The sequence below is a fragment of the Panicum virgatum genome, chromosome 1K, assembly GCF_016808335.1.
Source record: "Panicum virgatum strain AP13 chromosome 1K, P.virgatum_v5, whole genome shotgun sequence".
Taxonomy (NCBI): Eukaryota; Viridiplantae; Streptophyta; class Magnoliopsida; order Poales; family Poaceae; genus Panicum; species Panicum virgatum.
The window spans coordinates 34,081,678-34,106,065 of NC_053136.1; the positions used below are offsets into that span (position 1 = coordinate 34,081,678).

A 24,388-nucleotide genomic window follows, 5' to 3' on the forward strand; every position below is an offset into this window, starting at 1 on the left:
AATTATGAACTAATTAGGTTTATTATATTTTTTGTGATTAAGTCACGACTTATGAACTTAGTTTTGTAATAAGTCTATATTTAGTACTTCTAATTGGTGTATAAACGCGCGATGTGGCGAGATTTATGACTTACATTGAAAAAAAATCAAACGGGACCTAAAATAGCAACAGCTCCTGCAAGCTAATTAAGCCTGCAGGGCCGTGTCACGTCATGAGCTGATCGGTCGATCGATCGACAGCGGAACCGATCCATTAGTCCAACTCGCGATCGGGATTGATTAGTTGCACAGATTAATTAACTGGGCATGGCCTCGCCTCGCTCGCTGCATCAATAAAGTAAGTGTATATCCAGTGGGGTTGGTTTCTGCTGACGCGCGCGCGGGGTGGCCGGGACAGGCGACGGCGACGTGCCTATCTTATCTAGTCGAGCTAACTCGGCCGCCGCTCACCTGAGATGTATGGTCCCTGGGGCCTTTGCCGGCAACCTCCTGCGATCCTGTCCGAGGCCTGAGGGGGGAGTGGGCGCCGAACCCTTACGTGAGCGCATGTGGCCTGGTACCTGGTGGCATTCCGGTCGGACCCATCCTCTCCCGGCCGGGCTTTTTTTTCCACGATCTTTGCATAGTTTTAGATCGCGGCCAGGGCTTTGTCATCTTGCCGTCGGCTGCACATTTCTTTAGTTGCGATCAAACGTCTTGTCTTACTCAGGTTCAGTGACCGATCGAATGGAAGCTCGTGCATGCATCCAACACCGGACCAGGAGCGTCCGATCACCAAGTGCATGCACGCACGCACGCGGATGCATGGGGCTGCGTCTTTTCTCGGACCCGCGCGAGCAATTATGTTGCTGTTTAATTTAGGACATACCACGACTACAGTGTGAGATTCGGTTTGGATCGTCATCTGGAACTAGAACTAAAAGTTAAATGACTAAGTTTTAGTCAATACCTATTTGGATCCATGGTTAGGTGGAACATATATAAAAATATATAAAAATATTTTTCACCTTGGGTATACCGTTGTTGTTCGTACATGCGTATGGTTAGGGATAGTTTGGTCTTTTCGCAGTTTGCAGGTTGATTTAGTCCAAATTAGATGGATTTTTAAGAACCAACTAGTGGAGATATACATGTCACAGTCATATATTTAATTTTCTTTCCATCAAGGATAGATGTCATTTATTTTCTTTTTAAAAATAATACACGCCTTTTTTTTCTTTCATAAAATAATGATGTCAAATATTATCCTTCCAATTAAAATAATAATGTGAATTATAGGTCTTTTCATAAAACAATGATGTCAATTATTATGGGTGAATAATGCACATGCAAGAAAAGTAAAGCATGTGCCAAAAGGAAAGTAATATGTGGATACAAGAGGTGGGTAGATGAATGCTTGATGTAAAAAGAATTAGGATTTTGGTAGAAATATTTTTCTTCTATTAATTTCGTGGGTTACATCCATTTTCTTCAGATATTTGGCTTGACAAGTGGAACCTTCGTGAGGAGTACGGTGGGCCTAATATTGGTGAAAAAAGTTTCAATTGTTTTCACTTTTATTTATAGTATAGATAGATAGATAGATAGACATACAGACTAAACTCTGGTTAGGGTGGAACTAAACTTTAGTCTATCCGGCTATTTGAATAACCTAATCAACTAAATTTTAGACTTAAAGTTTAGTTCATGGATCCAAACAAAATCTTATTAGCGTGCTGATGATCACGGTACGCGTGTATACTTTCTACAGTACGTACTCGCAAGGAGACACGTACGTACTAATGGAGACGTCGGCAGCCTCGTGTGGTCGCGCGTGTACGTTGGCCTTGGCATTCCAAATTCTCAATTAGTGTTGGTATCTTTGCTTCTTAGATGTCCAGATAGGGAACATGAACAATAAGAAAGATGATAATGTAATTAGGCGTCGAACTCTCCAATAATGATTAGAAAATTCAACCCTTTACACTGTGGAGAGGGGGGCTATTTATACCCCTAGCCCTTGGCCAGATTTTCCTAAATTGCCCCCTCCCAACTCATTTACAGCTCACTCTTAGCCGGCTCCGGGGTAAAATTACAACGTGAGAGGTTTACAAATCCGACCTTCTCACGTATTCGAAAGGTGTACAAATCCGATCTTCTCACATATTCACGTTTTACTCATATGTCTACAAACGACGAATGTTACAACAACCTTCGGGGACCTCCGGGAGTTAGAGCCATGAAGATTCCATCAACGAGCAATCAGCTGCCACTTTCGTTCCCGAGGTTGATCACCTGACCCGAAGGTCCTGGTCTTCGGACTTGTGCATCTGTGCAACTCTTCGTTACTTTCGGCACGACGGAAGTGGTATCCTTCGTACCGAGGGTTTTTGTGTTTGTGCTTGCGCTTCTGGGCAGCCATCCGTTACCTTCGGCCTGCAGAAGATGATATCCTTCGGTTCGAATGTCATGGTCTTTAAGCTTGCGTTTCTTAGTGTTCATCCGATACCTTTGTGTATACTTGGCTCCATCTCGTTGTGACCCTGCAAACAGATTAGGGAGCATTTCTGAGGGTGTGGGACTGACCCGAAGGTCCAGTCCCCAACAATTAGAAATGCCGACGCCGAGTTTTCAAATAAACAAATAATGGGCGCAGTTGGTACTAGCTAATAATAACAGGCTACGAAACATATGTCAGCGGCACGAATCACGCTGATAGATACAGGGGCTGATTGATTGCTGGCACTCATCGGCCGCCCAGGTTTGCTGAATCCAGGTTCATCCTGTTTGGCTACCTGCTTGGGCACCATAGCCAGGCTCCGCGGATGCAGAAAGGTGCTGCTGCTGCTGCTACCTCATGCGGAACGAAACAACAACTGAGGAATGAGCAGTATTCACTACTGGCTATGATAAGTGGATTGTCAATCGTGCGATGTGATTGTGTGATTGGTCTTTAGTTGTAGGTACACAGGCATCGAGTGTCGACAATGAGCTATCGTGGAGGTGCTGTGACCGATGGACCGTGCAGTGGACGGCGGTGAAGGGCAGCCGGGACCGGAGCTCGGGCCGGGCGGCAGTTGTGGCATCTACTCCTGGATCGAGGGCGCAAGTACCGGTGGATGACGGGTTTCTTGATTTGCGCCACAAAGCCAAGCTGGCGGACGGCGGTTGAAGACGCAAAGTCATGGAGGCACGGGCGTCGGTCTCGGGACTGGTGGAGGTGACGGGCGTCGACGGCGTCTAGGGCCTCGCTGCGGACGAGGAGGTGACGGGCGTCGGACGGCGTATAGGGCTGTCAGAAGGCCGGGGCGGGAACGGCGTCCAGGGCCACGGCGTGGAGGCGGTAATCTTCCCGCGCATGGAGTTTTGGCGGTTTTCACAAAACCGGCCACCTCACCGGGTTTCGCGGACCCCTCAAAACCGCGATCAGAACTGCATCGATGTGGCGGCATCGCGGAGAAGGCTTCGAGTCGAAGAAAGAAACTCCACCGTCGGATGAGATATTGTATCCTTTCCGGTTTTGCCCCTACGGGCGTTTTTAGTGTACGAGTCAGGGTGGAGGTCATTTCTGTGAAGGGACCTGACCGGTCGCCCCCGAGGTCGTATAAATACATCTCATCTGCCCCCTTGGATAGGTGAGCCTCCAAGCCACGAGTCCTTTTCTGTTTTTTTTTTTGCTCCTCTCTCTGTTCTAGGGTTAGGCCGAGGTCTCCATGGAAAACGTGGTCTAGATTATATCTAGGTCCACAAAATTTGAGAGGGTGGATGAATGGGTGGAGGTCTAGCTCTTGTATAGGTGAATTACTCTGTAAATCACGATGAATTTGAATGAAATCGAGGACCCTTTTGAGCAGCTCTCTTGTGTTCCCGTTCATCTTTTGTTCATGGATTGATTTTCTCTCTTTTGGTGGTTTTTTGAGATTAAAGATTTCTCTTGGTGGGTTTAGGGACTCCGTGATTTGTTTTTCGACCATCTAGCCTAGAGCTAAACCCCCGAGAATCACGAGTCCCTCGGATTGAGGTTTTTGGAGTTTTTGGAAAACCCTCTTTTACCTCTTTCCCCCACGAAATTCTTGTGATCCTTTGCATTTTGGTTTGATTTCTTTTGTGGAGAGGTTCGTCTCTATCCCAGAAACCTCCCTACAAATTTTGAGACCATTTGGTGATGATTTGAACGAGTAATCTTGAAATCACCTCGAGTTCGCGAGCTGGAATTCTATTCTGAGCAGAAGCAGTCAGACCGGTCGGAGCAACCGGTCTGACCGGTCTAGAATTTCAAATCCAGCCCGACCGGTCTGACCGTCCAGAGCAAGCAGTCTGACCGGTCCCTGACTGCTAGATCTGTAGTTTTTTCTCGATCGCTTCCGTGCTTTCTCTCGCTCGTTCTTATGGGTGATTTGTGTTGGTTTAGCTCTTCTATAGCTACTCCACACCTCATCTAGAATTTGAGAGTTTGTGGTGATTTTCAGAATATAGACCGACGGATTCGATTTCAAAAAAAAATTGATCGGCTCCTATCCACCTGTTCGTCAGTTTCGGTCTCTCGACAACTTTGCTCTGGTTACTCCTCGTCTCCTTCTCCGTCCTCGATCCGATCCCGATGTGCGACGTGTGGGACAGACCTTGCTTTGACTTTTGCGCGAGCCGGTGTGCCGACTTGCCCCAAGTGGCAATCGGGCGGTAACCAGACAAGCACAGTGATTCGACCTTGGAGAGAGAGAGAGAGGAGCACGGCTGCACACGGGGACCGGAGAGGAATTTCGGATCTGGGTCGTCGACTCGTCGGGCCGACCTCTCGCTTCCAGCGTGTGTGTGGTTTTAGAGCAAGTATATGGTAATGTCAATTAGGTAGGCGGGCACGTCAGAAAAAATCTTCACTGGCGAAAAGAGAATAGAAGAGAGAGTATGAGACGGGCGATTTGCAAATCGCCGGCTCAAAGCGGCCGTAGAGCAGTATGTTGGGCCGTAAAAGAGAGAGTATGTTGGGCTCTAACCGGTAACAAGTTCAAATCGAGCGAACCTTTAGGCCACGTGCAATTAGGGAAATTAGGGATGCAAGTGGGTACCCATTGATGTTTTTGGGTTTTTTATTCTAGTTTATTTGTTCTCCTAAATTAATTACATAACATGTCATTCTAGTTCATTTTATCAAGTTTTAGGTCGACCCAATAACGCATCGCAAGCAGGCCACTGTTAGGCCGTCTTGCCTCTCCTGATTTGCAGTGGCCTACTGCAATTCGAACGGGATTTCACGTGGGCCTTTAGCCCGATTTCTCGTGCTCTCGTCGCCTTTATTGGATTTCTCATGCTGGGCCGGATATGCATGCGATATCAACATCCGCCGCGGGCCGTCCTTTTTGTTGCGTGGACTTATAAACCAATAGTTGTAGCATCCAACTGCTTGGTTCAGGCTTCCGTTTCGGGCTAGGATGCAAGGAGTTGGATCGATCATGGAGGCGATGCGATGCACAGTACATTATCAAAGGAGAACATGACACACGAGTAGCATTGACTCAATGGGCAATATGGATGGTACGCGCCCAGGAAGGTCAGGGAAACACAGCCGAGCTTTCAAGCAGCAGAGATTGTTCATGACGGGAGGGCGTCCAACAAAGAGGCACACAACCTGGTGAGAAGCTCCATCTACGACACCCGAGGTGGGCGGCGTTTGGCTCGTCTCACCTCTTGAAGGAGTTTGTAATAATTCCCTCACGTCTGCACCCGAGCAGAGTGATGGCTTCTAGAAAAACAGTTCCATTAAAATTTCATGAAATATGCCGCACTGGTGCATTTATTTGGTAATTTTAGATGTTAAAATATTTTTTTAGATTTACTTAAATATGCCACCAGTTGAGAAGCTGGATCATTGTACAAGTATGTGGGTGAACATACAGGCACTTTATGCTGTTACCTCCTCATTTTATATATACAGTAACCGCCTACATCATGTTTGGTTCGCTGTTCTGTAACGTAATCGCATTACACGGCGTTGATCAATACCATTATAGCTCTTTGTTTCGATGTCGCCTGCAATCTGTTAGCGTGTAATTTGATAGCGGGCAGTTCAGGGTCCATTCCGCACCTTCCTGTTAGGTATCGAATCGATATCGCTCCTCTCGTCTCTGTTGGTGCTCCGATCTCATACAGCGCCGCCGCCCCTCGTCGTCTTCCCTGCACAAGTTGCTCAACCTCACGAGCTTCCTCCTCTAGATTTGAAATCCTTGTTCCAACCCTAGACCTCTTCTTCCTTTAAGGCAGCAAGGGAGGATGAGGGCGACCAATGGATCTACAGGATAAGAGGGGAATGGCGGTGAAAGAATATAGAAGGGTGGAGGTGTGCGCCTCTAATTCCTATCGCCATGGAGATCGCAAAGGCATTGCCGGATTCACAAATTTTGGCGCATGATTTAGGGCATTTACTAAATTCTTGCTAGAGTTTGGGACCAAATGCTTGTTCTGAGAGCATTTCAACTTGATTTAATATCTCGAGGAGCTCGAATTGGTAATAGAAGTTTGAATTGAGCTAGATTTAATGGTGATGATGCTCTACTGGTGTTTGGAGCAGAGAGGAATAATCTTGTACGTTGTCGTTGCCAACCTTCTTCCTATGGATCAAATTCCTTTCTGATAAGTGATATAGTTTTTTTTAGAATATGAAAAGTTCCGACCTTGACCATTCACAAGCGAATGACTACGGCCAACAAGATATAATACAGCACGCAGGCTGTCAAAGCATAGCTAAGAAACAATCCAAAAGAGCTTAACTGGTCTGAGCCAGGACACTACATAACCAAGGCAGGAAACAAACACGTAAGAAGCTATCCTCCTTCAGCCACTTCTGGCACACAACTCCACCACCGATCCCGCTGTAATTTGATCGCGTTCTCATTTACATTACCGTTCCTTGAACCAAACTCCACCACCATAGTTTACTAGTAGAGTGCCCGTGCGTTGCTACGGGTCCTTTGTTACGGTGCGATATATGTAAAAAGTCGTTATTTGTTGACATGCGGTATAGACATATTGCGATAACATTAAGACAAAGATAATTAGTATTGTCACCAGTTCAAGAAATTAACAGGACAATGGAAAACACAAACATTCGTTGCTAATAATTACAAATAAAAAAACTAAACATGGATGTAAACGTTCCAAAGATCTAGGAAGTGAGCACTTCTTTGTAGACGATATTCTTGGTAAGTGTGCCATCTAATTCGCTAATCACATCATTAGTCGTTGCAGCGAGAACTTTGAGTCTGCTTCTGGCTGTAGCTCGTGACATAGCGACATATAACTGTCTGTGTGAGAACACCGGGTTAGGGAGGTAGACTCCAACGTGAGGGATCGTTTGCCCCTGAGCTTTATTGATAGTCATTGCAAAGCTCACTCTAACAGGGAACTGTTTCCTCTTGAACCTAAATGGGAACATTTCATCATCCGAAGGACATAAAGGTATGCGTGGGAGGAAGACTCGCTTTCCCGTGTGTTGACCCAGCACTATCTCTGCATCGACAAAGGGTCGGGCGAGCCCGACCCCCTGTGTCCAAATTGTGCGTGCAACGGGGGGGGGGCGGGGGGACGACGGGGCGTTCTCCCGACCCCTGTAGAGGGGGTCGGACTCGCCCGACCCCTGCGACAAAGGGTCCGGCTCGCCCGACCCCTGCAGAGGGGGTCCGGCTCGCCCGACCCCTATGGAGGGGTCGGCCTGGCCCGACATCTGCGAAGAGGGTCCGGCTCGCCCGACCCCTGCAGGGGGGTCGGACTCGCCCGACCTCCACATGAGATGTCAGTCTGAGGACTGTTTTGCAAAATGACCGAGAAAGCACGATCTGGGCCGTCCGCCCGGCCGATCGGACGGCCGGGAACGACCGATTTTGTGGCCACGCTGGGAGGCCTTCTTTTGGTGCGGAAATCGTATATAGAGATAAGCTGCAAAATTCTGTAATATGCTCCATTCGATTTAGGTTAAAAATATTTTGCAGTATAATACTTTTGCTATGCAGTTCGTGCCATAGTTCAAGTGCATGGATGAATTTTGAAATTAAGCTCTAGCTTTATATTCTGAATAGTGTGTTACAAATGCCTTACTTGTTAGGTCTAGAGGCTACAATGTCGGGAGATCCGAACCACCCAAGAAGAAATGGAAAAGAAAGTATGAATTTGTAACTTGTTAGTTAAATTTTCTTTTAATTTTGATTACAAAATTCAATCAATGGATGTATACATGTAAGGTGTTCATTTCATTTATTTTTTTATTTATACAAGTTATGAATATACAAATGAAGCGAAAGAGAGTTGAAAGTATGCGGACACGTCAAGTCTCTACCGGGCTTTCTATTCGAGATCCATCATGTGCCACGCAAGAAAGTTCATCAGAAGATGATGACCATCCATGTGGACTACCTCCCTCAGTTTTGAGCCCTTTCCAAAGTACCCTCACATCTACACATGTTCAACAAGGCGAAAGCTCTACGGGTACTTCATATAATTAATTAAAATAAGTGGCTGATTTGTAAACAATAGTCGTATGAAACATATAATCATTACTCCAATTCTTTTTACTTTTCAGCACGTACTACCCTTATGGAGCAGCAAAATCCATCACGAATATCTCGAGCAAGCACTCGTGGTAGAGCAACATACCGTGCAGAGACAAGAAGGGAACGTGAAAGAGCACGTCGTGCAAGCATGACACCTGAACAAGTTGCAAGCAGACGCGCGCGCTAGAGAACGGTATGGAAATGAGAGACCAGAACAAAAGCTAGCGAGACAAGTTCGAAGATACCCAAGAGCGGCGGCTAGATGCACCACACATGTTCCTAACTTTTCTGTTGTAACAAATTTGATCAGATAGAGGTATATTTGATCAGGAATTACTGTGTGTAGAGTTTCGTCGCAGCATAGTGGCAATTATAATTTCCTTTTCATCTCTAGCTTTGTACCATCATTGAAAATTCCGGCAGAAGAGGTCACTCCAAATCCCAACAATAATAAGGTGCCACCTAGAAATTTAGCATATTAATTAAAACCCTTTAGTGGTGAGGTGTGAATATATAACATATTGTTGTAGTATCGATTTGAATGCATACCTTGCATCCATTAACACAACCTCTCTATATAGCCTATTGCCCACATGCTCCAATGGCTCCATATGGACAACTATTCCCATAACATCTGAACCATTTAGTAATTTATCAACTTAAAGACTATGGATATTAAGATATTTGTAGAGCCATTACAACAAAGTAGGTTAGGAGCAGTACCTACAAATGTCTTGTTGGGTTGTCGGATCACTTCATGAAATGGCATAAGATGCTTTGGGCAGGGAGAGAACTGAAGTCGGAAGGTGTATGGCTCAACACGAGTTTTTCTGGTCAATGTCACCTCAAACCGATGCCCAATATTTCTGAATTCAAGGTCCCCCCAGTTTGGCCCAAAAACTACATCTTTCAAAATGTACTTGCATCCTTGCTGAAGTAGTGTGTCAAATCGATGGACGTTATTGCCATATGAAATTGCTTCAATTTTGGAACCCTATAGAGTTACCCAGTACAGGAGAAGTGAGCGAGATAACTATGCCTAAAACGACTTAATGATACAATTTATTTTTAGCCTTTGTAGTGACTTACAGTGGTGTCGACAAGGATGAAGTGTTGCTTATCATGATACCTAGGCTCCATAGGGAATTTAACATCTATCCTTACAATTATAGTCCAAGTCTGAGGTAGACCTCGAGAATCGTCAACATCATCGAACAACTTTAAGCTGTAAGCGACACACGTTTTAGGTTGCTATATATATGTGTGTATCTTAGGTGTTCTGATTAGTGTAACTAAACTCACCAATCCATTGCTGGATTTGGCTCTGCATACTCCGCATATGTCCTCTTACTTCCACCAAGGTGAAGTGGTGCCATTAAACTAAATATAAAATGGGGTGAAGCAGGTGTTTCACCGATTTTGGTATATTGTATGACATTAGGTGTGAACTAACCTTAAACATACACTACATGCAGCTAGTTCATTGCAGGTCGAAAAACGGAACTAATGCTGGCATTTAACATCAAGAATCATGCATTTCACACAGTTAATATTGGACAAAGCATTCAGGCAATATGCAAGCAGAGAAACTGAGCTTATTGCAGTCACGTATTACTGACTACCCAATTAACACCAGGATCAATTAAGCAAGCAAGCAGAGAAACTGAGCTTTTGTATACATCATAGCATGCACACAGGATCAATTAAGCAAGGAAGCAGAGAAACTGGGCACCTGGATGTTAGGTTCTCAACGCAGCAGGCAATCACAAGAGGACACACCGATGAACGAAGCACCACACTATCAAGAATCAACAGAGAACAAAGCATTAGCTGCCGCCACCATGGGAGAGGGAACCAGAACAGAAGCGACAGGGAAACTGGGGCACCTGGATGTAACATTCTCAACGCAGCAGGCAATCCCAAGAGGGCAGGCGACACACCGATGAACGACTATCAAGAATAAACAGGAACAAAGCATTAGCTGCCGCCACCATGGGAGGGGGAACGAGAACAGAAGCAAGAGAGGAACTGCACCTTTCGTGTGTGCGACGGAGGAGCATGGCAACACTGAGTAGAGCCGCGGCTTGTCGCGGCTCGCGGGTGCGCTCGGTCGTGGCTCACGGCCAAGGCGGTTGCCAACAACGTGGGGGGCGACGTGTGGTGGGGGAGCTGTAACTGGCGCGGGAGCGGGAGCTGGCGCGGGAGCTGGCGCTGGCAGCCTCCTCGTGCCGGATCCGTGCCATGGTGGTCGAATCCCGGCCGGCGAGGGACGGCGAGCCGCTGCGCGGTGGGCGAGGTACGGTGGGGCGCGGGAGTGGTAAGGCGTCGGCGAGCGCGAGGAGCGGTTCAGATCCGAGGCGAGAGAAGGCGAGGGGCGGCGCGGCGGGCGAGGGGCGAGGCGGCGGCGCGGCACAGCGAGGGACGGTGAGGGGCGGCGTGGCAGGCGAGGGGCGACCGGGCGAGGTGTCAGCGCGAGGGAGAGCGAGAAGCGGGGGGGGGAGGGGGGCGACAGCCGAGGAGGCGAGCGACCGGCTGTGTGGACCGAGAGTGGGCTGCGTTCGGCCCACGCGGCGGGGTGCGGGGAGGAGGCGCCGCACGAACTACTGCTGCGACAGGAGTAGAGATATGAGTTCCGTAAAACAAAGTTAATTCCAGATCAGAAAGTTCTCCACGTCCCGGCTGAGATTTGACCACTCACCAACCTCCATGGCGGCGGGGTGCACGGCTGGTGGTGCGATGTGGAGCACGGCTGCCGTCCGATCGAAACAAACTCTCGGGTCCCGCGTCCTGACGTCGCATCGGGCAAACCTGCTGTGGGTCCCCCGGCCGCGCTCCTCGCCCCAATTCCTCGCAATTTCTTCACGTTTTCTCCTTCCTCTCCTCACTCCTCTCAAGCAACCGCTTCTCGCCGGCCGGGCCGCCGTCTCGCGCCCTCGCCGTGCTAGCCCTTCTAGAGGTCTTCCGCGGTCGCCGGGGGAGGCGTCGCCCGCTGCTTCCTCGTCCGATGAGACGCTGCCCTGTGAGCTATCCTATCCCCTCCCCTTCGACCTTCGTTCGTCCCCTCTCCTTCCCCCCACCCGCTCCTCCCGCCCGTGCAGTTCGCCACTTCAGTCCCTGCGCCGGTGATCGTACTGAAACTTAGCGGATTCTAATCCAGCAGAGTGCTCCCTGTATGATAGCGTCTCGTAATTGCTCGTGTAGCATCCGGTGGCCCCCAAACTTTCCTCGAGTTTTTCCCCCCTCCTTTTAGCGGATTTTAGGTCTCTTCCTTTAATCGAGCGCGGTTTTGGTTTTCTTTTTTCGGTATCGTGCCCCTGCGTGATCCTAAAATTGGATTTCACGGCGATTTGCTAATCACGCGAAGCCTGAATTTGAACTGGTCCTGAAATTTGCTCCGTGGTTAACGCCGACCTAGGCTGCCAGTGTTGATATGGCTTATTGAGTTGCTTACTGCAGCTGTTAATCGTCAGTCTTAGCAATTGCTTGAACAGTTCTTGTCATGACCATGGAGCATACATTTCCACTTCAGTGGCTTGCGGAGTTGGGATAGGGAACCCTTTCGATAACTGAACGGCTGTTAAAACTTTGGGATGGGATTAGTTTACTGGTTCAGATAGCTTCTAAGTGACTTATCTCTTCCAAACTGCGTGAGGAACAAAGTGAACAGCCTTCTGGCTGCCTTTCATTTTTTATCCTTTTGTAGCTCCTATCATTGATTCGAAAATTAGAAATTCATTCGGTATTGGCACTTAGTGAGGCGAGTTAGAATGGGTGAGAGTTGGGGAAACTTGTTAAAGTCTGGTACCCCTCCCTCTCCCTCTCCCTCTCCCTCTCTAGCATCCCCATCAGTCGGTCATTGTAATATGCTCTATTACACTTTCTAATAAAGCTGGACAAGTTACCTTTGGTTGAAAAAGGTGGCTTATCACATATGTAGCTATTTGGGAAAAGAAAAGGAGAAATCATGATTTTGACTTGCGACTTTTCTGTTTTCTGTTTACTTTTTTAGATTTATTTTAAAAGTGCTTTGCAATATCCAGATGAATGATGATGTCTGAGGAGTAATATGTTCATTTGTGCACATGTTTTAGGTTTCCTCTCGTACAATACAATGGTGTCGAGGCCTGTAATTCTTGTCTTTCTGTTGGTTATTCTCATAGTTACGTCCCAGTTTGAATGGAAGCAACAGCTTGTCAATGAGTTGGAATCTACGACTCGCAACCAGAAACATATTTCAAGTAGAGAGGAGTTTGTCAAGGATAAGGTGACTCACTTTATGTAACTGAGTGCTTTTTAAGCGAGACTTTTTCGAGTTTTAGATAGCGAATTTCCCCCCCTCAAAAGTTGATCTGAGATCAATTGGAACTACTTAAATAGCAGGGCTCTAAGCCTATGACAACATGCTGCTTATATGCTATGGCTTATTTTTATGTTATATACCACCATGGAGAGATGAGCTCATTAACATTATATTACATTATATTACATTATATTATATTATATTATATTATATTATATTATATTATATTATATTATATTATATTATATTATATTATATTATATTATATTATATTATAGATTTTTATGTTGTTGTCCCTGCACAGAGCAAAGATTATTGTTTTACTTAGAAAGAACATTATTTTATATAAGACAGTGGGCAATTTTACTGGCGCCCATAGGAATGTCGCTTGAGGTTCTTGCAGCCGCCTGTACAAATTTGGCTATAACCTTATACTTATTTCAGATAATCTTATCTCAAGAAAAGATGATTCAGAAATTGAATGACTTCATCCAGAATCTTCAGCAACAGTTGCTGCAATGCCGTGAAAATAATAAGACAGTCAATTCTTCTCGGACTTCTTTGACATCTTATATTAGTGAGATCCAGAGGCAACAGATGATGGATGATTGATAATGTCGCGAGCTATATGGATTAAAAAAAGGGATATTAAAAGAATCATGCTGGTAGAGAATTTCTCCCAGTAAAAGCAGTTATAATGTAGTATTAGTCTGCACAGAATAGCATTAGATCAATTGCAAAGCGAAAAAGAATGCTGATTCTTCGAGAATCTGTGTAATTGTATTTTCCCTTACCTCAGAAAAACTTTATAGTATCCTTTTTGTTATGTTTGACAGCTACATATATTCATAACATAAACTTTATGTCCCATCCTTCATAAATGTTCCATTTGAGAGTGTTTCTTAAAGTGTACTAAATTGCTATTTAATGTGTCCTCTGGTATTAGCTCTGAATCAGTGTTAGTAGTGATGTGGCAGGACAGAGCTCATTAATAGGAGAGGACTCTGGCTTGGTATGTTACATGATATGTTTCTCCCCATTTCACAGCATGCCGCTACTTTCTTTTTTTACAATATCGAACCCTGTAGTAATGTCAACAAACTTTCATGGTACGATTTTCACATATATGCACCTTCAATCTTTCAGCACTAGTATTTCATTGTTTTAATTTCAGCAGAATTTCTAGCATATGCTGTTTTTCATGAGATTCTTATTGTAGTAGTGTTTCTTGACATGGAGGGTCAGGGCTGATAGATGAAATCTACAGACACCGTGGGCATAATGTGGAGGTTATAATCTATTTCATTGCCATAGTAAAGGATCCATTGCCACATTTTTCTGGTAATAACTTATCAACATATCAATAACAGTATCTGGATACGATCGCTAATGTTGAATACTGTGCCAATACTTCTCTTGTCAGTCCTGGGGTTATGACATATGTTTGCCTTGTATATTTTAACTGAAGAAGTAAGAAGGGTGCTGATTACTAGTAGATTCTATTTGGACTTCATTTGGCTGATACTACACAATGATTGTTTCTGTGCTTTGAGGTTATCTGATAACTTTTGTGGCATTCATCTATGTCTTATATCACTTGAGGGTAAATACGTTGAGGGTAAGTTTTATTTAGTTCATGGATATAACTCTCAGTGCTGAGCTGAAATGTGCCAATGCCCTTTACTTGGTCCCCATCTCTTGCTTAGCCACTTTCCTTTTGCTGAGCAGCAATGTTTGAAAAGTAGATGTTGGCATCATGGCATGCCACTCTTAAGTGGTGGGCCATAACTGTAAACCCTAACTGCCTTATTCTTAGCTTTTGAGCATCCGAGCGTGAATAATCCTCTTCATGATGCTCACTTGGGGACATTTGCTTCGATTTTTGCTAGTATTAATCTGTTGCTGTTGAAGAAGGTTTTACTATTAAGGCATTCATGTTGATTCATGCAGCCATGCAGGTGGCGTTGAAGGGCTGGAATGCTATCCTTGGAGGAAATGAAGGTAATAACACTGTTGACGAATTTGTAGCATCAAGCTACTTCTTAAGTTTGACACTTAGACTCGAGCAATGATTACGTTACACTTAATCAGTGATATTGATGTCTGCATGGTGCTTGAATTAATCTGTTTACGAGGTTTACCTGCACATTTATCTTAGCTCATATGTGCGGTCATGTATCCTCTCTTTTATAGCTCGTGTGGAATTGACTGGGAATCATTTGCTGTTTTTCACAGTTTTTTTACAAGGCTATCTGCTAGAATTTTTGCACACTGGTATGTAACAGCACCCATGTTGCAGTCTTTCAGATGTGCGGTGTGGGTAAATTCCGGGGTCATGCATATCTGCCTAGGATAAACAAGGTAAATCTGGAGTAATCTGTTTCTGTATGGCTGGAAGCCGATTAGGCAATGCTCGTGACACTTCATCATGGAAGAGTTGCCCAGTTTCCATCAACGATCTGTAGCTCTGCTCCTGGTTTTGCTAGAGCAGGTGTTTTGCAGGCGTCCCTGTCTGGGGAACCTCTGTCACGGAGTAATTATCTGCAGAAAGACGAGGCCAAGTGCAGCGCAGCACGGCCGGTGGCCAGTGGCAGCGATCAATCTTGTTTAATGCTCACGGGCCATGACCTGATCTGACATGGCATAAACCTAAATCTGACCTGACCTGCTTATGACATGGCCATGACCAGACCTGACCTGTATATGAGATGGCATAGATGCTTCTGTGGTCCATTATGTTGATTTGGATCTGAGATACAGGAGTCCCTATCTCCCTGCAGTAGCTTGATGCCTCTGCCCTGTTTGCCGTTACCGTGTAATATTAGTATCTCGCGTCAGCTAAGCTGCGGTGTCAACTAGGACATGTTTTTGATTCAAAAAAAAAATTAGGACATGTTTAAATGAGTTAAGGGCATGCGCAATGGTTGGACGGTTGCTGTCTGTATGTGTCTAAAATACCGCTCGCAGATAATAGAGCAGACAATCTGTACAATGGTATGGTTGTCTGCAAACTATTTAAACATGGCTAGACACATGAAACGTGGTGATCAAACATGTGAAATGGATCTTTGTGTATTATTTTGTGGCATACATGAAAGAATCATTTGTGGATGCAAATAATCACATGGTTATTTTAAGAAATGATAGTATATTTATATGCAAATAAATCATCTGCGCCGGAAAGAATCATGTATATTTATATCAAAAAATAGAATACATGATAGTATTTGAATATAGTTCAATTGCACCATGAGAACTAATTTTTCTTATTTCCTTTGCACTGCCATATGTGCTCCACTAAATTTGCAGGTCCCCTAGAAAGGAAATGAAAAGCGTTGTTCAGATTTGACTCAAAGATTAGAATTTTATTTTAAATTTGAGTATAGAAACCTCGTATTATCAAGAGAGATTTTGATCTGCAGGTTTTTTATTTGGAACTAGTGCTCCAAAGAATCTGTACAAATCCTTGTGAGCCACAGAAACCACTCAAAAACATTTTCTTGGAAGTGTATCTACCAAATCCGGAGTCTCCGGGTCAACGTCCGGAATGTCCGAACACTATGTCTGGAGTATCCTGGCTTATACTCGGAGTATCCGGGTCGAGGACCGGATGTCCGAACGGTTGTCCGGAGTATCCGGACATATGCCCGGAGTCTCCGGGCTTCTCTGTGTCTGGGCTAGTTTTTCTTGTCGTGCTGCACCTGTGAATGTCCGTTCTTTTGGGTTCTCCTACGGCGAGCTCGCCGTCAGCGAAGGAGATCACATACCAGTTTAGGGCGATAAGGATAACTCGGTGACGCACTTTGCGAGGGTAGGCGACAGCCGGAGTCCACCAGGCACCAGCGACAAACTGGGCAGCGACATCCATGGCGTCGTGGCAGCGACACTCGCGTTCTCGGCTATCTAGAGAACACAGGGAGTTAGGGGGAGCATACGCATCCTTGAGTTATGGAGATCTCATTTTCGAGGTTAATTCGAAGGAATAGAAATCGAAAGGTGGACTTCAGCTATCCACTAGCCATGGTAGTCGGGGGTGGCTTTGGGCTCGCTGGCCATGAAGTTCTAGGGCACGGCGGCCGGAATCGCGCACGCCTGGGCAAAATTCATGGGCGGGAGCACAGGATCGATTCTGTCGTCGCTGGGTCGCCATCGCCCCGTAAACGGCCGACGAGCCGTCTTCACGTGCTCTATCCCGTGCCGTCGTCTCGCGAGACCACTGCATCGGCCATTTCGGCGTTATTGCTCTTTGGTAATCGGAATAAACCCCAAATAGATGAGATACTAATTGCCATTGTACATGCCCTAATTAGGGCTAATTCCTGATGGAGCGCGCTAACGCGCGACCAGTCGCGGGGAAGGTAAACCGCGTGACCTGGTCTGTATGCATGCATGGGAGAGTTATCCATTTTGAAGTTTACTTTAAAATTCTATAACTTTTGAATGGAGTGTATGTTTAGAATTTTGTTTATACCTTTGTGTTGTACATGAAAATACGAACAAAACTAGACCTCATATGTATATATTTTGAATATTTTTTATATTAGTAGTAACTTATATGTAACACTATGATTAGATATTATTAAAGGAGTTGCTACTATGTATATATTAAAATTGCTACATAGGCGCTTCAACAGCAGCAGCGGCAATTTAGGTGTTCAATAACACAATAGTAGAAGCAGCGGCAAATTGGGTGCTTCAACAACAACAACAACAACAATTTAGGTGCTCAGCAACACAACAGCAGCAACAACTTGGTGCTTGAGTAATACAACAACAACTTAGGTGCTCAGCAACATAACAGCAGCAGCAACTTGGGGGTGCTTCAATGGCAAAATAAAAAATACATTTCCGAAATATTTGTATTATACATCTTGTTTTATAGATATAATCATAAAAAAATAATGGTGCAAATGGAATTAAAAATGGACACTTCAACAAAGTTATAGCATTTTAAAGATGTGATAAAAGAAAAAAAAGTGCGCGGGCCGCAGTGGCCCACCATCCTCTCGCCAACAGGCCAACCAGATCGTGCGGGGGCGCGACAGTCCGCGCGTTAGATTTTTCCATGCCTAATAGATGGCAATATATCAAAATACTCTCCCCAAACATTATCCGGAGGTATAAGGAACCTAGTACTAACTCTTGAAAGAAAATGAGTTCGATCAGCAACACACCCAGGTATCCAAACATGAGGCAACTAAAGTTTAGATGCAGCTAAATTTTTATTTTAGCCCATCCAATCAGGCCCCTGCTCATCAAGTTCTTCCGGTGGTAAAAGGCTGTAAGCTAAGCAGAGTCAGCTTGTGTTGTTAAGCCATGCTACTGTATGCACCAGACTCTGCTCTTCCGAGTCAAGTAGCTGTATACGCTTTGATCAAATAGTTTTAGTATCTGTATCTCACACATCAACAGCACTACTAGCCTAGAGCCCCCGACATGACGACAACGTTACAAGGTGGTGCTGATCTAGTGATCTGATTCCCCGATGGCGATGGTTCCACTACAATCATATCCGTTCAGCGGGATGCGCGGCGCAGGCAGCCGCGCTCGTGCGAGACCACTCGTGCGCACGAGTGCTTGGATTGCAAAGTTCGGACGCGGCATGTCGCCGCACATGTCCAACACCACCCACGCACGCACGCTGGGGGATTTCGCACGCAACTCCAGCCGATCGAGAAAAGTAAACGAGATTGATTGGGTATTTAGCGTAGGAGTTGACAATTAGGCTTGTGTACCAGTAATGACGCATTAGACGTAGTACTGGCCGCAATAAGGTGTATGGACTTAACCTCTACAAAGTTTAATTGTGGTGTCTGCGCATTGAGGCCACCATCTCTTAAGATTAATGCGCTGTCTGCGCCCCCATGCATTGGCGAGCATTCCAGTCCACAATCTTTGATGAAGCAAGACTAGAAACAAAGCTATATACTGTGTAGGGCGGATTAAGACGCGGACTCCATCGCAGTCCTTGAAATATAGTTAACAATCCCTAACCACGTTCTTAGACCGAAAGACATATATGTATGTGCACAGACTAGTGCTTGAATTAGTTTTTCTTGAACAGACCCACGTCCTGTCTACGTGAATCCTAGGGGCGGCTCGGGCGGAACCTGCCCCCCACCCACCCTCGAGTGGCCGTCGGCGGCGGCGGGGCTCCACCTTCCCTCATTCTCTCCTCCTCCCCCACCCCCACCTTTCTTTCTTTCTCTCGCATGGACCTTAGCTCTTGTCCTTGGCCAGGTCTTCCCTGTAGGATGTGACGGGTGAAAACTGAACCTATTTTCGGTTGGCTTCGACGACGTCTTCGGCTTAATGATCTTGTTGAAGGTGCTGTCAGGAAATTCCGGCATTGAGGCTTCGTTCTGCGATGGCTGATTCCAAAAGGGTGATTTTCTCTTTTTTTCTTTTTTTTTAGAAAAAAAAATGCGTGTTGTGGGTTCCAAAAGAGTGCTTTTCTCTCTTTTCTCTTTTTTTTCAGAAAAAATACAGCCCGTGTTGTGGGTTGTGGTGGCTCGTGTTGACATCCCAATCCGATCGGGCAGAGTTCGCCAAGGCATGGGTCGATGTTCCAATTCAATCGGGCAGAGTTTTTTTACTGAGGCTTGTGTCGATGTCCCAGTCCAACCTACCAATATTGTGAGAGTCCCGGTTGATAATCCAACTTACCATTTGTTGTGTGCTCGAGTGGAGTTGGTGTGGTACCACGCGGGTTGATATTCCAATCCAACCGGCCGGTGTCGCTAGTTTTAGTTTGTAGTAGTAGTTTTAATTTGTACCGTTTTCGGATCCGGATTACCTATAAATAGGGTCAACTCTCTTCTTCTTATTAATATGCGCGAAACTGCAAGATTCAGAATCTTAAAAAAAGATTTTCTTGGCAAACTAGAATTACATCCTCTCCCCCGGCCAAAATATACGTTGGAGTATTATTCGCTAAGCCTAATTTATGCATACGGCCTGACACGTGAGTTTATAAAAAACTTATCACAACATCGCGACTACCTTAGATTTCCCCCTTTTTTATTTATAAAAAACTTAGTATACAGACGTAAAACGTTTACTATGGGAACATGAGTTTTAATGAAAATAAAACTTGGCCCCGTGTTCTCAGGCTAAAGAATAGGACAAACTAGGGTTTATCTAGCACTAACCTCCAACACTCACTTATCACGATTAGACCACTCTCAGTGGGGGTGTCATTAACACAGTTACCAAGACAACAATCTTAAAAACTGTGCCAGTAGAGTGTCATGGTGATTCTCTCTCCTCTCTTCTCGTACTATTGATACATATTAACACATTTAATGTCTATGACACTTCTATAACAGCAAGTATTATAGCAGGCTATATGTAGACTGAATCTTATATGGAGACGAGAGAATAGAGGAGAGAGAAAAAAGTGGGCGACTTGCTTGCCGCCGGCTGAAGCGAGCGGTCTGACCTCTGCTTGTGGGCCTCGGTAGATTTAGTCGCTGGCTTTCAGCTTGCCGCGGGCGCAGAGGTGGGCGGACGGCCGCGCATGCAGCCAGCCCTCCAGCTGGATTATTAGCTCTGCCCTAACACTTACATTGAAATTGGCCTTAAGTTAGGTGTCTTCAACTATGTGACCTTGTTTCAATGTCAGTAGCTGACAAGCCCCGTAAAATCATGGATAATTGTGACAAAATTACCTGCATGCTTACTCGATCCCGAGGCATATAGCATAGGCGTCCCCTTGTGCCGTGACTATTGGGATCCTAAAACTTCTTTTGGCAGGAACATAGTACTTATTTTTTTTAAAAAAAACTCAAACAACACATTCATAATTGCTTTCGGTGTGCCTTAGCCCTTGCGTGAATCAGCCAAGCAAATAAAAAGTCGGTTTCTAGCTAGGGATTGTTAAAAACTGAGAATTGTTTGTACCTCTAGATTTTGGAGGCAACGATAAGAAGGAATATTGTTGGTAGAGCCATAAAGGCATCAGCTAGAAATACATGGGCGCACACAATTAGTAATGTTTACTACTTAGCTCAGGGGCGGATGAGGTCTCAAACTAGCTAGAAGGCTTATTTTTTTTTTCTTTTTCCTTCCTCCTCCTTTTCTTCTCTCTAGGGGTTGCTTCAACCCCCCAGCCCACACCCCACCACACACACAGAATTGACCTTGATTTAGAGCAAGTATTATATTGGGCGGATAGCCGGCTCATATCTACGTGGAGGATAGAGAAATAGAGAGAGAAGAGAACGGACGTCTAGCTACGTGCTAGTTGCAGTGGGCGAAAACACGCCACGTGTGATGCGATTGGATGGGCAGGAAAACACGCCACAAAATTATTAAACATGCTCTTAGGTAGCAGCCTGATATGAGATGACTTAATAGTTGGTTTGTTTAGGTCAGTTATAGATGATGGAATCCTATTTCCTCGAACACTAGACCAACCCGAGGTTTGAGCTATAGGAGAATACGATTGTACCCATCAAGGTTGAGTTTTGGTATCCATATGGTACACACGCGGGAATAGCAAAAAAACGCAAGACAGTGGGCCGATGATTTTTTTAGTTTTCAGAGACAAGTTTGGTGTGTACGTGCGCGCATATTCCTCCTAACCGTGAAAATTAATAATATCCGGAGGAAACTTGGGGTGTAGAATACACGGGAGATGCAGAAGAAAATCCCGTTGATAGCTGCTGACAAGTACTCCCTCTGTCCCGTTTTATCAGTCGCTAGGAATCCGTGCTTGTGAGGGGGGCACAACTCCCAAACGACGATTATAAAGGGACGGAGGGAGTAGAGTTTATTTAGAACATGTAATCTGCAGTCAAGGAACTGTCAGCGTTTAACAAGATCCACACGTGTTCGGCATTCTCCTGTTCTGAGACTAGTTGAGAGCACGGGACCAAACAGTGCCCAAACCCAGGTCCACGTGGAAGATGATTACAGGGGACCTATTGGGAGACTGTAAACGAGCCATCCAATCGAGCCCGTGTCAAAAACTGAATTGGGTATCATCTCCTACTCGTATAATTTCCCGAGCAAACGAGGTAGAAGTAAAAAATGTTGCATGAAGATTCTGAACATTTGTGTTCAAACCAAAGTAGAGAGTTTCCATTAGATTTTTGCATTGAAATGAACCAAAGGATTCGTTGACCATGGCCGAAACTTCTCACGAGAACCGAGGCACCTTTAAAGTGCCTTGTGTGCCATGGTCATCTCTCTTCTTTATGTTGAGAGTTGAGACTGTCAAGCAAGCAATCCTTTTATTTTATGGTCGGGCATCGCATGGAAAAAGTCAAGGCTCCAGACTCAAGAGCCCTGTGAACCAAACCCTTGCCCATCTCCCTTGTTCTCTTAAATGTGTTGAGGTTAGGCGGGCACATGCGTGCCGGACGCAACGTCTGCTACGGCTACTCCTGCAGAAAAGATGTAACAAGTCAACCATGGAATTCAATGGCTGGTGCGAAGCATTGATAAGCATCGCCAATGCAAGCTGGAAAAAGGAAGGGGAGAGATTAGACGGGGGCTTAATCAAGAAGTGACACTGCTCTTAATGTGCGTCGCAACGAAGACGCATCACTGTGTACGCATGCCACTTGTCGTGAAATAGGGAGAAAAATGTCGGTACGAGTCATGGAGTACTGCTAATTTTTTTTAAGTGGGTAGTTTGTGTGACTGTGTGTAGATGGGATGTTATTCCACTAGTCCATCAATATGTATCGAATGCCGGTTGATAGAGTATCGCTATCAGTTCTTGAGGAAAACAGGCACAAGTATGAAGTATTCATCACTCATGAAAAAGCCCTGATCTAATAAGAACTTATTACTGTCCTCTTAGCTTTCCTCAAATATAAATACTTGTTTAGGGGCAATATGCAACACATGCCGAACCTGCCCCCAATCTCTCTCTCTCTCTCTCTCATCGTCATTTCTTCTCTTCCTTCCCTCTCTCCATATATAGAGGGACGTGAGATTCATGGAGGCAACACCCATGACAATGATCCATGAAGCAAGATCCACGGTAGGACAATACTGGGATTAGTGATTGTGCTGGGAGAATAGCCTGTCCCCCACCACAGCGGCGACCAACAATCCTTTCTTCGTTGTTCTTGTTCAATGTTCGTAACACCTTGAGCGTTTGATTGAGCTACCACCCTCCTTCCAAGCTTTTCTATCCCTCAATGGTTGCAATGGGCCCACTAAATCTGTTATCCCTAAGTCTCAATTATGCCTCCTCTTCACCATCTACCTTGGTCACTATCAACTCCTCTTCACTCCTCATGTGGCGTGACTATATCATTATTAGTGAAGAAACCACCACTACGGCCTAAAGTATTATTCAAAAAGAAAGATGAAATGTGACAGAATCGAGTCACGGTCTTAGAATTTTCAAAACAAGGGCACGCTTTTGGTTTGACATCAAAGGTTATGGTTACCAAAATCCGGTAACCAATTTAGTCGCCCACGGTTCGGCAAACTTTTGCAAGAAAATTTATGAAGTAGCAGTAGCATTGACAGAAGAGAAACATTATTCCCTCAATTAAGATAAACATAAGAAAAGATTGGCTGGGTTATCAACCAAAAACACTCTAAAACCGTTGTTTGGATCGGAGCAAAGCTGAAACTAACACAGCATGTAGCAAATAGCATCAGGTCTTGTACCATACTAGGTTGCGGACTTGCGGTGCACGATCACGCAGGCTTTGTGTCGCGCCATTTATATATAAAAAAACTGCACCGCATCCGCATGAACGAGAATTCAATCGGAGAGGAGAGCTACTGCTAACAGGGTTTCATTTACCGACCGGACCGGCCAAACCGCCGGGGTCTGGTACCGGTATACCGGTCCGGTTTGGCCGGAAACCGGTCGGTACCGGTCGAATTCAAATTTGAATTCAAAAAACTCAGTTCAACCGGTTCGTACCGGTATACCGGCCGGTTAGATCAGTTTACTGGCCGGTTTGACCGGTTTGAATTCAAATCTAAATTTAAAATCGCATGTGTAACCGGTTTGGAACGGTATACCGGCCGGTTTGACCAGTTTACCAAGTGGGCCTTAATGGGCTGTCTCATTTTTTTCCTTTTCTTTTTTGGTTTAACTTTAAATGCCCGAAAAGTATGTTAAACGAACGAATTTTTAAAAAATTTAACACCATTAGATTCGTCGCACCTTGAAATATTTTTTAAAATTTTTTAGAATTTAAATTTAAATTTTGAATTTGAGCCGGTTTGGTATCGGCCTAAACCGGAACCGGTAACCGGTCGAACCGGACCGGTTCCCACCGGTTTTGTATACCCTGACTACTACTTAGGTGCTACTAGGCCATCCCATCCTCCCTCCGTGGCGCAATTGACAGTAGCTCCGTCGACCATTCAAGTACATTTACTCTGGTGCTTTGGGGAACACTGTAGCCCATAAATCCCATTGATGGCCCTCATTCAAGTTGTGGAAGCGATCGAAGCAAGCCAGGCCCTGCTTTGAAGCCATCAAAAGCAGAGCGGGCGGAGTCGTATCAGCAACCACTGGTATTACTCCGTGATTTAACAAAAAAAATAATGATGACCATCCCATTAGTTTGAGACTTTGAGAAGCTCT

The 24,388-nt window shown here is 45.2% G+C and overlaps 2 protein-coding genes across 2 annotated transcripts; one reads left to right on the plus strand and one right to left on the minus strand.

Annotated features, from left to right (window-relative positions):
• Positions 1 to 8,923: 8,923 nt before the first annotated feature.
• LOC120654659 lies at positions 8,924 to 9,788 on the minus strand. Its single transcript, XM_039932280.1, has 4 exons — positions 9,609 to 9,788; positions 9,243 to 9,513; positions 9,069 to 9,153; positions 8,924 to 8,981 (listed from the first exon to the last, which is right to left on the minus strand). The coding sequence occupies exons 1-4, from the start codon at positions 9,657 to 9,659 to the stop codon at positions 8,924 to 8,926; spliced, it is 465 nt and encodes a 154-aa protein (XP_039788214.1). The 5' UTR covers positions 9,660 to 9,788.
• Positions 9,789 to 11,225: 1,437 nt separating this feature from the next.
• LOC120654668 lies at positions 11,226 to 15,897 on the plus strand. Its single transcript, XM_039932292.1, has 4 exons — positions 11,226 to 11,538; positions 14,770 to 14,820; positions 15,119 to 15,180; positions 15,306 to 15,897. The coding sequence occupies exons 1-4, from the start codon at positions 11,226 to 11,228 to the stop codon at positions 15,354 to 15,356; spliced, it is 477 nt and encodes a 158-aa protein (XP_039788226.1). The 3' UTR covers positions 15,357 to 15,897.
• The last annotated feature ends 8,491 nt before the right edge of the window (positions 15,898 to 24,388 follow it).